This window comes from Apteryx rowi, unplaced genomic scaffold (assembly GCF_003343035.1).
Source record: "Apteryx rowi isolate R43461 unplaced genomic scaffold, aptRow1 scaffold_302, whole genome shotgun sequence".
NCBI lineage: Eukaryota > Metazoa > Chordata > Aves > Apterygiformes > Apterygidae > Apteryx > Apteryx rowi.
The window spans coordinates 1068721-1081229 of record NW_020449442.1 but is presented as its reverse complement, the minus strand read 5'-3'; the positions used below and the strand labels follow the sequence as shown (position 1 = coordinate 1081229).

The following is a 12509-nucleotide window of genomic DNA, read 5'->3' as shown; positions in this document are numbered from 1 at the left end:
GAAGTGTTCATTTTTCAGGTAACAAAGGAAAGAAGTTGCAGAGCCTGAGCTTCTTTGTAATTCATTCAGACTAGTCTCAAAGAGGCAGATCCAGGATCTCCTGCACACTCCAAAAACTATGTCCGCTCTCTGTTGTTAATTCAGCAATAGATAAACTGGGTTTTAGATTAACAGGGCACGTGAAGAGAAAGACATGGATGAATGAAGAGATTGGGATGTAACACAACTTTTGAGCGGAGGAGATGCCTAGTAGAAAATGAAAGATATCTGAACATGGAAGAGTGTTAGTAGGAGGAAAGAGTGTCCCAGGAATTGAGAGTCCTTTAAGCATAAGGATGTTAGGCAGGCTTTGTAATCTGAACATGAGAGAAGAGTCTGAGGCAAAAAGTCCACAAGAGGATTCTGAATACATCCCACCCACACTGTTTTGAGCACTTTGAAGGCAGAGAGAGTTTTTCAGCATGTTTAACAGACATTTCTGAGCTGAGAAGGATGACAGGGTTGAGGTTGCAAGGTATGAAATTAGGTAAAGGTGGTTCCTGAGCTTTTGATTTGAAGTACTTTGGCTGAATTAGAGGCACATGAATGAACTCCCTGAATTAGATCAGAAGAGGAAAATGGAAAGACTGTCCCAGTCCTTTGACAAGAACATGAAATTGCTTCTGTGTGGGGCAGGAGATGGGAGAGGTGTTCGTTTGGAGAATGTTTCCATTTTCCATTCTGAAGTTGAGCAGTCCCTCTGATTTCACTATCACCCATCCTGCTGGCATCCTCTTGAAATTATTCCTATTTCTCATTTTAAAAATCTGATTAATATATAGGTAAAGGCATAAAATGCCATTGGTGGCTTTTTTTTTTAATAGCAATTGCATCCTTTTCTTTGGACACTGTCGGTTTTCTTTCAGTTGCTAGTCCAGCTTAGCTAGGGCCTGTTCAGCAGCAGTGCCATGCTAATGCTTGCAGTAAGGAAAAAGACAGGGGTTTTTTGGTTTGTTTTGTTTCTTATTGTTCTTGCTGCTGTAATTCCAACTGAGCTGGGTAGACTTAGAACAACTATTGCTCCCTCTACAGCCTGCCTGAAACACACGGATACTACACAAACAAGGAAACATTGGGAGCACACATTTTTTGATAGGCATAAGCCGGGCCTCTGAGACTGCCGCTGACCCTTTGAACAAGAATGCTATTTAATTCTTAAATAGTTGTTTTATTATTAAAGAAACTAGCACCCTCACTCCCTGAACGTTGCTTGCAATGTGTAATGCCAGCTTACTCCATTCCAAAATATATTTTTGGGTAAAGTCTCACATGTCATTAAGCTTACTAATATTTTCTGTATTCCAGCTCTCAAGAGAGAATTAGAAGCCCTGACAATGATTTTTAGCTTTTCAGCTGTCATTATCAGAGCTTGCTAGCTGGCATTGATTCTTGTTTTCCCGTAAGCTCTGAAAAGAATAAAGGTTACTCTGCTAAATGAAGCATGAAGAAAGCCAGGGTGCAAATATTATATATTAGTAGAACAGAATGCCAAGGCCAGTAATGTAAATCAGTACTTTGTATGTGGTTTACTGATGAACTTTACAGACATTAAAGTATGAGGAATAGAATAATAGTCCTCAGAATGAGTGCTGATGGCCCTGCCCAACTGTAGGGCATCTTGAATGTTGTTCCTCTGCCCTTTATACACTGCAGAGGTTTTCCTCCTGCCTCTCTTCCTTGCTACTACTTTCTCTCTTGAAACCATTGACCCACAATCCCAATCTCATTTTTTAATTAGATCATTTAAAAAAAATCTGTAACTAATATTCCCTTTTTTGCAAAATGGGGATTAGGAATATGCTGAGATCAAATAATCTTTGAAGTACAAGGAAAGGGCATTACATAAATAAGCATCCTCCCACCCCAAAAGTTTAGTATTTAAATAATCATCAGTCATCTGTACATGAGAAAGGGATACTTAGATAATCATCTAGTTGGTCTTAAATATGAATGAATCAAACTGCCCCCACCAAGGAAAGTAAAAACATTAGCCAGGTAGAGTAAGGCAGATTTTAGGATGTGGTTGGTGTGGGTTGGTATGTCACATAAGCAATGAAAAACAGTGCCCAAAGCACTCTCTGTTTCTATGACCTGCAGGACTGCAAACCTGGGGAAAGAAGAGGAAAGGTGTTAGCAGAGAGAGGTATGGAGGAAGGACAGAGGTGGAGAAAAACTTTGTCACTCCCAGCAGATCTTTCTCTTGCACAGTAAAAATAGCTAGCCATTTCTGTCTTAGGCTCCATTTTTGCTGGAGACCATGGAAAAGGCAGATGACTTGAAGAGGTTGACCACCTGTCACTAGATCAGTCCCAGAAAAATATGAGAAGGGGAAGAGTGGGATCATGGCATGACAAACAGATGATTGTGAGTGTCACTATGGCAGATGATAGGGTATGATGATACCATTAGGACTGTGAGAAGCTAGGACAACTTTTAGTGCATCAGTCTTATTACAAAGATTGTGTTTTAATGGCCATGAAAAATGGTCTTTCTGTGTTGACGGTCATTTTAAAACAATAGTCCTTAAGAATACAATAAACAAACCACAGGGAAGATGTCCAGATTCATTAAGTGTGGTTTAAGGTACTGTCTGACAGTAATGAATAGTCTGTATGTTAATGAAGAAAAGCAGATGTGAATGAGCATAGAATCCGTAAGTGCTTTTATCTTGCTCTGTTGTCAGCTGAGAAGTGCTGTAGAAGACCTTACAAAATGGTCTATGTGGAGAGTGTCACTGCTAGAGCCACAGATCTTAGAAACATGATTCATCCAGTCTGTTAGAAGCTCTGCTTGTTCTTTCTTTGGGTAGCTTACCTAGGCTCAAATTTGTACAACTGGCCATGGATTTTAAGTGTCCAGTAAGAAATGTATTGACTCTAATTTTTGCATTTTAGCTCTCTAGCTTTCCAAAGGAATGTCAAATACTCAAAGTTCCTGATAGTAAACCTATGGTATCTCTGATATTAGACACCTGGAATCTTGTGCCATTTCTGACAAACCTGGTTTTAATATTTCAGCTCCTGCTACTTAATACAGAAAACAGGGATACTAATGCCTCGCACTGATTCTGAATGGACTGATGGAGCTATGCCTACTGCACTTTCCCCAGCCATCAGTTATTCTGTAAATACTCTGGTGTGGCTGAGGAACTGGAGATGAAGGGCCAGACCCGGCAGCAGGAGCTGGGACTGCTGTTGTCCCCATTCTGTGCCTTATACTCCACAATCACCATGGCAGTTGCTACATACCTTCCACTTATGCACTGAGTGTTGGCAGTGGCATGCTGGTTGTCTTAACTTTTCTGGAGACTGAGAACTCTAGAGTGTTTTGGTTTGGACCTTTTCTATAAAACACACAGGCAAACATACATATATACACAAAGACACACACACACACTCTGCTATGTTTTTGTTAAAGAAAGCAAGTTCAAAGAAGTGGCTTTGTGTTTCTGCATATAAGGACTTCTGATGGTCGTTATATGAGAGTTCAGTCAACAGGCTCCTTGGGGAGCAATCAGTGACTGTCCCATATGCATCAGAGCTGCAGTGCATAGGATTGCTGTTTGAGCTGCAGGCAGCAGAGCGAGGTGATGCTGGAGAAGAAGCATTGATTTTTCTGCATCAAAAAAGAGCACAACAAGGGCAGAGAAAAAAGCAAGAGTAAAGTGTAGGGAATGTGGAAGTCACTGAGTGATTCAAACTGATTTCTCCAAACTGTCTTGCTGCTCCTCACTGTAAATGTTCCAACCTTTTGCTCTCAAAGGAGGGAGGGTCAAATAATATTTCAGTTTTCTTTCCAGTTCTCCAACAGCCTCCCTTAACTTCATCAAAATACATCTCTGTGACACACCCAGGTACCGCTTGGCTTTGGGGGGAGGGGGGAAGGGTTGGTTTGTTGGTTTACTTTGATGGCATAAACAGTCTGGGTAAACATTGCCAGGAAACACAGGCTGCCACATCCGTCTCCCATCACACAGGTTCAGTGGCCATAGTAGTGACGGCAAGGAAGGGGGAACATGTCTTTGTAGGAGGAAGAAAAATTCTCAATATGCAATAACAGCTTTAGAAAGCTGGTGAGTGGAGTGGAGTGCAGATGTGGTTCCCAGGCAGTCATTTTTGTGGGCTTCTAACCTGCAGATGACATGGTGAGATGATCATTAGCCTTCCTCTGAGAAAGTGCATGTCAGGAAAGCTGTCTTGGGCAGTATGTTGATAGCCCTGTGCTGGTGCTTCGTGTCGTATTCGTAACAAATATTGTGTAAATAAATGTGGTGTAGTCAAAACCAAAGGAATTGTTTCTGCTGTCATCTTTCCTCTTTTTGTGATGCTTCCTGTCATTTATAAATATGCAGCACTATTTGTTTTGCGGTGTTCACAGTGTTTTGGGACTATATATGCAGTCTTTGTTTGGATATTGGTACTGGAAATTGTGGATTAGGTATAAGAGCTGTTTTTGCTTCTTTTAGGAGGGTTATAGAAAGTTATCCAGCTCTCATATCACGTGTGCTTAATGAGGCATACTGCTCTGAAAATGTAATCTGGGTGTCCCATTACTCTAATTAACTTTTATGCTTTCTTGGCTAGTCTGAACATGAGGCACGCAGGTACTGGGTCTAAAAATTCAGAGTACAGAAAGAGAGAGAAGGTAAAGATTCAGGTGTACTGAGAGGAACTAAATGGGCAAAAAGAATTAACTGCTCCTACCATGAAAGAAGTTGCTGTACTTGCTATCTGTGGGCTGCAGAGATTTTATATGAAGGGAACCAGCAAAGATGTGAGAAACAGGAGGGGATTTTTTTTGATCAAGAAGAATTGTTTCTGTGGAAACTTGGCTTCTAGTATAACATGAGCAAGACACATTTAGGTTTGTTAAAGCATTGCTACAAATGCGTTAAAACTCCATATCGGGAGAATTGAAGGATTTGAGTCAATACATTTATTGACTAATCTGAACCAGCATAGACTTACTGTATTTTTTTACTGCATTCAGTTAGAGATTTGCAGTAACAACAGAGAGGGCTTCAAGGGCTTGCTTTATACAGTTTTAAAGTGAACAAATTGTTAGCTTGTGGACATGTAACAGGGAAGAAGCTCAGCAACAGGAAAACTACTGTGAGACAGTAAAGTATCTACTTGCTTGTCGCTCACACTATTGCTAGAAGATACATCAGCATCCAGGCAAGATCAATAGTAGTCTTTGGGGAGCTGTATGTTCCAACTGTTTCAGCTGGCTTTTTAAGCTTTGGCTTAAAATCAAAATCTGCTTTGGCATCCTTCCTCCTTGCTTGTCTCTTTAAAACCATTCAAAAAATTATGTGTATCTTGTGTTGCCATGACTTCAGAAAAAAAGTAACAAAGCGCCCAAAACCTTCCAGTTAGAGAAGGGAGAAGGTGCAAGGCACACACAGTAGCAACAGGGCTCAACGTTCCCGCAGGAACATGCTCATAGTTTATTGGCACTTTCCAGCTTGCTAGAGGTGGAAAAAGTAGCATCATAAGCTAATAAAGCTAGTTTTTCTATGGATTTAATGCCATTGTTGATTGGAAGCTATGGCTCAAGTTTTTCCCATTTTAGGGCATTTATAAATACCATTTTCCATGTAGGTTCTCTGCTGTCTAATACAAGTAGCTCATGTTTTGGCCTTCCCCCATGGGAATCCTATGGAGGTTCTGTGTCCTCCACCAGACATCAGTTGTTGAACTGAATTCAACATTTAGGTGATGAGGGGAGGCATGGATAAGCAGATACATACATTTAGAAGTACCTAAACAGACACATGTAATGTGATCACATATGCTTCATTTCCATTGGAACTAAGTCAACTAGACTAAAAAATTTTTTCAACTTGGAGATTCATATGTGATTACTTTGCAGGGGTGGAGGTGACACAGCTTATTTTATCCATAATGTTTTATATATCATATAGTATATTTATACATAATAGTGTGTTCAGAATAAAAATCCTTGTTGCCAGTGATCAGAACTGTCAAGTAGAAAAGGTGACCTGCCATCTAACTGAAGAAATGTATTAGCATGCAGTAGTGCTTCTTCCTCTGGGAGGCTTTAATCAAGCCTTGTGTAGTGATTGAGATGCAGTGCTCAAAAGTGAGAAAACTGATCAACAAAAACAAAAATCTAGAGCGTTTTTCACGCAAAGGTTCATCAGTATATCTTGTGTAATTACATAGCCAATAAATCAACACAGTGTGTAAGTGCTTCAGTCATGGTGTAAATATCTTAATGACTGAAACATCTTCACACATGAATAATTTATACCTATATGATTCATTTTTCATACCCCTGCTTTACTTCAACATGATAAACCAATCCTTCTCTGTCAGGGAATGCGTGCTTGATTATTGCTCTCTGCTTTCTCTTTCTTGTGTTTATTTTCCACAGTTAGACACACTCCATTTCTTCTCTTCTAGTTCCTCTAATGTAGTTATCTTACTTATTCATCCTGTCTGCCTTGGTTTGCCTTCCCAGTGCATTTTAACAGGCACCTGGGAAATAATGCTACGGCATAAGCTGATAGTGCATTTCTCGAGTAACTTTGTATGCTTTGGAGCAGTGTCTTGAAAGATTGACTCATTCTCAGCAGATTATGTTTGCATTTAGTTTCCCCTCCTTTTCTCAAAGCATTACAGAAGGAACTAGTGATGGGCCAATAAAAAGTTAAAACTTTATCATGTTCAGAATCCATGCCAGTTCAAACCTTTGTTACAATGCTCATGACTAACGTTGTTTGAGTCTTCTTCCCATACCTTTGTAAATATGAACTTGTTTGTAGCTCCAGAAATCACCAGAATATTCAGGATGAAAATAATTATTTTCTCAGCACAGGAGTAGGAATCAAGAATTCTTAAAATCTGCTCTGCAGCACATGCTTATTTGGCTGTATGTAACTCACTGCATTCATCTTGCCTAACTTAAGACAATCAAGACAACTAAGACAAGAGTTTGAGTGCCATAACCACCTCCTTTAGTTGCTAGAGAAAGACAGGTAGCTGCTGAGGGCAGGTCACCCAGTTTTAAATCCATTTACAGCATAATGCTCCAGGCAGAAATGCTTCTGGATGGCTTCTCTTTTGGGATCGCAGCTGAAGGCTAGGTTCAGATTTGCAGAGCAACTAATTTCGGTAATGGCTGTGGAAGTTCAGCCTTTAAAAATTCAGTCCCAGCTGGGCACAAAACTGAATCACTCAAAACTAACGGGCACTTTCAAAAATACCAGATCTCACTCTCAGACCCTCAAGTTTCTAACTCAAGACAAGAAGAATATAAAATTTCAAGCTGGGGGAAAAGAGGAGTTCTATAATAAAAAAACTGATGCTTTATTGGCATTATATGTTATTCCACCCAGCACCTTTTTCATTTCTTTTCTATATTCAGTTTACCTACTCTTACTCTCTAACTAGGAAGAGAACCTTACCTACGTGTTAATTCAGAGCCTCCATCAGTTAATAAAGTTCTCATTCCATTTATGATATCATCATATAACTTGTTACTTTTGTATAATATGCTATTTCACCATCTTTCTCTTATGTAACAGAATTTCATTTTCTGACTAGTTTTTCTCCTACATACTTTGAAGCCCAGCTGCTGTTCTCTTACAGCTTCAGTCTCAGGACTTTCCAAGAGACATCATAGTTGAATGTTTAATAGTATCCTTATAGCAGGCTCCAGTATGCTGTGAATACACATCTCTGCTATTCATTAGCAGGACACTTGATAACTTGTCTCCAGCATATGGTTTCCCTATTCAGCTTTCTGAATGTAAGCATCTCTAAGGGTTTCTAATATCACTTTCTTTGTCTTAGTCTTTTTATATCCTTAGAACACACCTTCATTTATTGTATCTTATTCCACTTAGCTCATTTGTTGATAGATGGATATCAGTTAGGAATTACCAGGTAGTCTCCAGGATGTACTTCACCCTTGTCATTGCATGCTTTATTTTGGCACTTAGGAAGCAGTCGATCTTTTACTATCTTTTTCCTTTATCCTGTCAAGTACATGTCTGTCTTGGGCATCATTCCTCAACCCAGTCATCAGTCACAACTGTTGCTGCCTCCTTTTTTCTGCTTTCTTTTTTGAGGGTTTGGTCATTTGCTATCTTTGACCTGTTCTAAGGCAGTGCTTCATCCAATGACAGGATATTACTGGAATCTTCTGAACTGCCTCATGCACATTTTTCTTCAGCTTTTACTATATCTAACTGTCATGCCCCATGCTCTTCTCCATTTTCTCCTAAATTGTCCTCTCTTTTTGTGAAGGATTTCTGGTAGACCCTTTCTTCACCTTTGTCATTTAGTTATTATAGCCGCTGTTCACAGACCTTCCACTTCTTTTCTGGAAATGAATTGAACATCTTTTTGTAACCTATTCACCTCATAGTAACCTTCATTTTTCACATTTCAGATCATCTTCTACTTTTTTATTAGTTTTGTTTCTTCAGCATGCCTGTTTTAAATTCCAGGTGATTTTTAGCTTCAGTTGTTCATGGAGGTGGTTCTCTAACATATTCCGATTCCCTATTGTGGTTTATCTGTGATTCTGACACACACAGAAGCTCCCAGACATCCCAGATTCACAAACCTCCTCTTGCTTTTATGTGTTTCACCTTTAAGAGTTAATTCTGGAGACCTAAACTGATGCCATCCTGGAATTTCTTTATGCGGCATGTTGTCTGGCTAGAGAAATAGATGACCCATGGAGATTTTATGTGGGAAAATATGAAAATTGCATAAATAGCACATTGGTATAATACTGGTTTTTTGTTGTCTAATTTTAACAGATTCAGTAGCAACAGCATCTGGGCCACTGCTAGTTGAAGTCGCCAAAACTCCTGGCACTGCTCTTGGGGTTGCACTAACTACCTCAATGTGCTGCAACAAACAGGTCATTGTCATAGACAAAATCAAATCTGCAAGCATTGCAGACAGGTGAGTGCGAGAGAAGGCTGACGCTTCAGCTCCACACATCCATTTTATTTCTATTTTGGTTTGGTTTGGTTTTAAAGAAACTCTTCCCTTTACTTTTTTGATGAATTTGCCTAAACCAAATGCTCTCAAGGTTGATAGGTCTTAAAATTAGCACTTTGTCAGATCATTGTTCCATACTGCAGAGTTTAAGGATTCCAGGGCACCACTTACTTTCACTTATTCACATACTATTCAATTATATAAGGCAGCCCCAATGTAATATGTGTCTGTCTGTTTGCACTATGCAACTCAGAAATTTAGAGGTTTGCTCTGGCTATTAAATGTAATGCTTCAGCAGAGATTAGTATTAAAAAAAAATACCCCACTGGAATTCTTAAAGTAAGCACACAATATGGAACAACTGTCAAGGGAAGTAAATTTTGAGGCTTTTCAACCTTGAAGTGTTCTTTTAGGATACATCATTCATTCTTGTGGCACAGAGAAATGGAACTCCTTGTATTTGGATTTTTTATTAATATTTTAGAATACAACTGAGGTATTAGGAAGACTGGCTTCTGTATTTTGAAGTGATTTTGCGACACTTGATAAGGCAAATCCCCTTTTCAACTTCATTTGAGCTTCATTCTACTATATTAAGATCAGATTATATTTAAAATTGAGGAAAAAAAATGTTAGATATTTTTCCCTGATGGTCTAAACCTCTGTACCAGAGCTGTGGGGTCTTTTCTGGGGTGCATGTGTGTATGCGTATGTGTATATACATAAAAATATATATATCTATATACACATGTCTATCTAAAAATTTCCTTAAATATTATGTTTCAGCAGCAAATTTCTCCTGCATGTCACCCTACCTTGTAACTCCTCTTTGGCAATGGTGCTTTTGGTAGCACCCACTTGTAGCAGTGAGTCTACAGCTCCTCTGTGGGCTTTTCCCTACAGTAGAACCTTTGAGAGTGACGGCCATTGATCCAGGGGTGTTCTCCAGTTCAATGGTGCAGGATGCTTTAATTTTCTCCCTCTGTTTTTTCCCGTTTCGCAGGGAGTAACCAATTAAAGGAGCTGTCCACTTGACTGGTACGTCGGGATGCTGACTGCTGTGTTTGCATTTCTCAACTCATCCAGTAGCCAGTCTCTTGAGTGCAGCAAGATTTAGCAGATAGCCCCCTCCCCACCCCACTCTTCAAGTCACCATGCTAGCCCTGGTTTCATTATTTGTTTGACTACTGCATAATTTCATCGTCATTTACAGCTTTTGTACTAATAAATGTTTGAACTATAAATAACTCAAAAAATGATGAACTGGGTGCTTGTGTGAGAGATATGTGACCAAGTTATTTGAGTCTCCTTAAGCTCTTCTCATTTTATTCTGCTGCCATTCACACATATTTTAATAGTCAGCTACCCCATTCCAGTTCTGTGAGTGATGTCTTTGCATATACTGTATTAACTGAATTGTTTTTAAGGTTGGTACTAATAGATTTAAAGTCTGACCAGTGACAATGCTTACAAAACACAAATCTCTCTCTCGAAAAAAGAACAAGCTCATAGTTGTCATGACCAGTTTGAAGGCAGTAAAACTCATTTCCCAAGCAAAGAGCATTCCTGATCATACTGAGTTTTTCGCCTTTTCTGTAGATGCGGTGCACTGCATGTAGGAGACCATATTCTGTCCGTTGATGGCACCAGCATGGAGTACTGTACCTTGGCAGAAGCAACACAGTTCTTGGCTAATGCAGCAGATAATGTCAAACTTGAGATCCTGCCTCACCACCAGACACGTCTAGCGCTGAAAGGGCCAGAACACGGTAAGATCTGTAGTACCAAATTCTACTTTCTTTTTCTCTCTTTTACTTTGCCTGGCCTTGTTGAATGTCCTGGAAAACTGATATCATGGCAGTTCTATCTGTAAATGTTGTTTCAGCTCCCCAGGTTATGCTTCTGAAATCATTGAGAAGCTCAGTGTTTTCTTGGCCTTAATGTACCCTCAGAGATTCTTGCGATAAAGAGGGAAATGTTTTACTGAGAAATGGCTCTGCACACTTGTAGATGTACATAAAGACACCTGTTGGTTCTACTGTTGCAATCATTGGGGAAGAGCCAGGTATTTCAGTAAATGACTCTGAATTGCTTCTTAAAATTAGAAAGGAGGAGGAAGGGACACTGCTAACTTCTTTTAAACATATTCGCTTGATAATCTATTATGACCACATCATTAATACACCTGATTTCTCTTAAAATACTTTAATAAAACCTTATTTTCTCCTGCTAAGGGCATTGTTATTTATTGCCATCATCTTCTAAAATACTTTTCAGATTGCTTCATGGGTTCATTATCTGTACTTATGAAAAAGGTATTCAGGGACAATTCTGTGGGTGTCTGCCCTTTTGCACTGTTATTTCTTTATTTCGTAACAACGTGCTTGAAGAGAGTGGCTTTCCATTTTCAAATTGAACATATATAAAATGTCTTAGTACTTGAAGATGAGGGCTTCCTGACTTGTTTTCTAAATAATCCTGAAAAAATGGCTAATTTAAAGTACTCAAAAATTCCATCTAAAATTTCATGTGGTGATGGATGGCAAAGAAATAACAAGGGTAATCAAATACATACAGAACAGGTGTCTATGTTGCAGCATGAGTCAATGGTGCCTTTTTATGGGCCTGTGATACTGTGATTCTGCCTCCTTTAGACGAAGACAAGATTTCAGAGACCTAGAAACTTGGGTGATAATAAATGTTCTTGGACACCTAGCTAAGATCCAGGCTGTCCCTGGATGAGCAACTGAGCTTTGCTCTAATCGGTTTGTCAGAGTGGGGAATATTGAACTCTTGGCTGAGAAGGCTTGGCTTGCCTTGCCTTGCCTTGGCTTGTTTCTCCTAGTTCACAGTGAACAAAAAGTAACTTTTAAGATACCATGTTCTTCAGCTGAGCCTCTTTTCCTGTTTCTGCTTAAGCTGTTTAGAGGGGAGACAGAGCAAGGAGTGATACTGCAGAAGTAGAGTGACATGGAGATCAAAGTTTGCAATTTATTTCCATACTTTTTAGCTGTGTCAGTATGTTGCAAACAGATGTTTCATTTTTGTGAAGAAAAGATATCATGCAATTAATTTTTGGTTGGTGAAATAACTTTTGAAGAGTGTTTCTGTTGACAAGATGAGTACCAAGGCCAAAGATTTCTCATGTAGATGGTTGTCTTACTTCAAGCTGTTTTGCTTCTTAACCAAAATTTAAACTAAATTGATGCTGTTAATGTGCTAGTCACATTCACCCAGTATATATGCTTTGATAAACCAATGCTGTTGCCATGCTGGCATTGGGAACCGGCTGTTATGATATAATACCAAGGGGATTCTGTGAAAACTAAATAAGTGCATCTTTGGGGGAGAAATCTCCTTAAGGTAATAATGCTGCTTTCTTAAGCATGCCAGAATAACTAGAATGTTTACAACCCTTCCCAGCCCCTCACCAGATGGTGCTGCTCAAAAATCATGACCAATTCAAGATGTAACATGCTTTATGGA

At 39.3% G+C, this 12509-nt stretch overlaps 1 protein-coding gene across 1 annotated transcript in view; it reads left to right on the top strand.

The window, feature by feature from the left end:
• Positions 1-12509, top strand: part of GRIP1 (glutamate receptor interacting protein 1) — a 96986-nt gene that overhangs the window by 36318 nt on the left and 48159 nt on the right. The window contains exons 7-8 of the mRNA XM_026070023.1: positions 8837-8984; positions 10623-10792. Of these exons, the coding sequence (XP_025925808.1) occupies positions 8837-8984; positions 10623-10792 (318 nt within the window). The remainder of the gene's footprint in view (positions 1-8836; positions 8985-10622; positions 10793-12509) is intronic.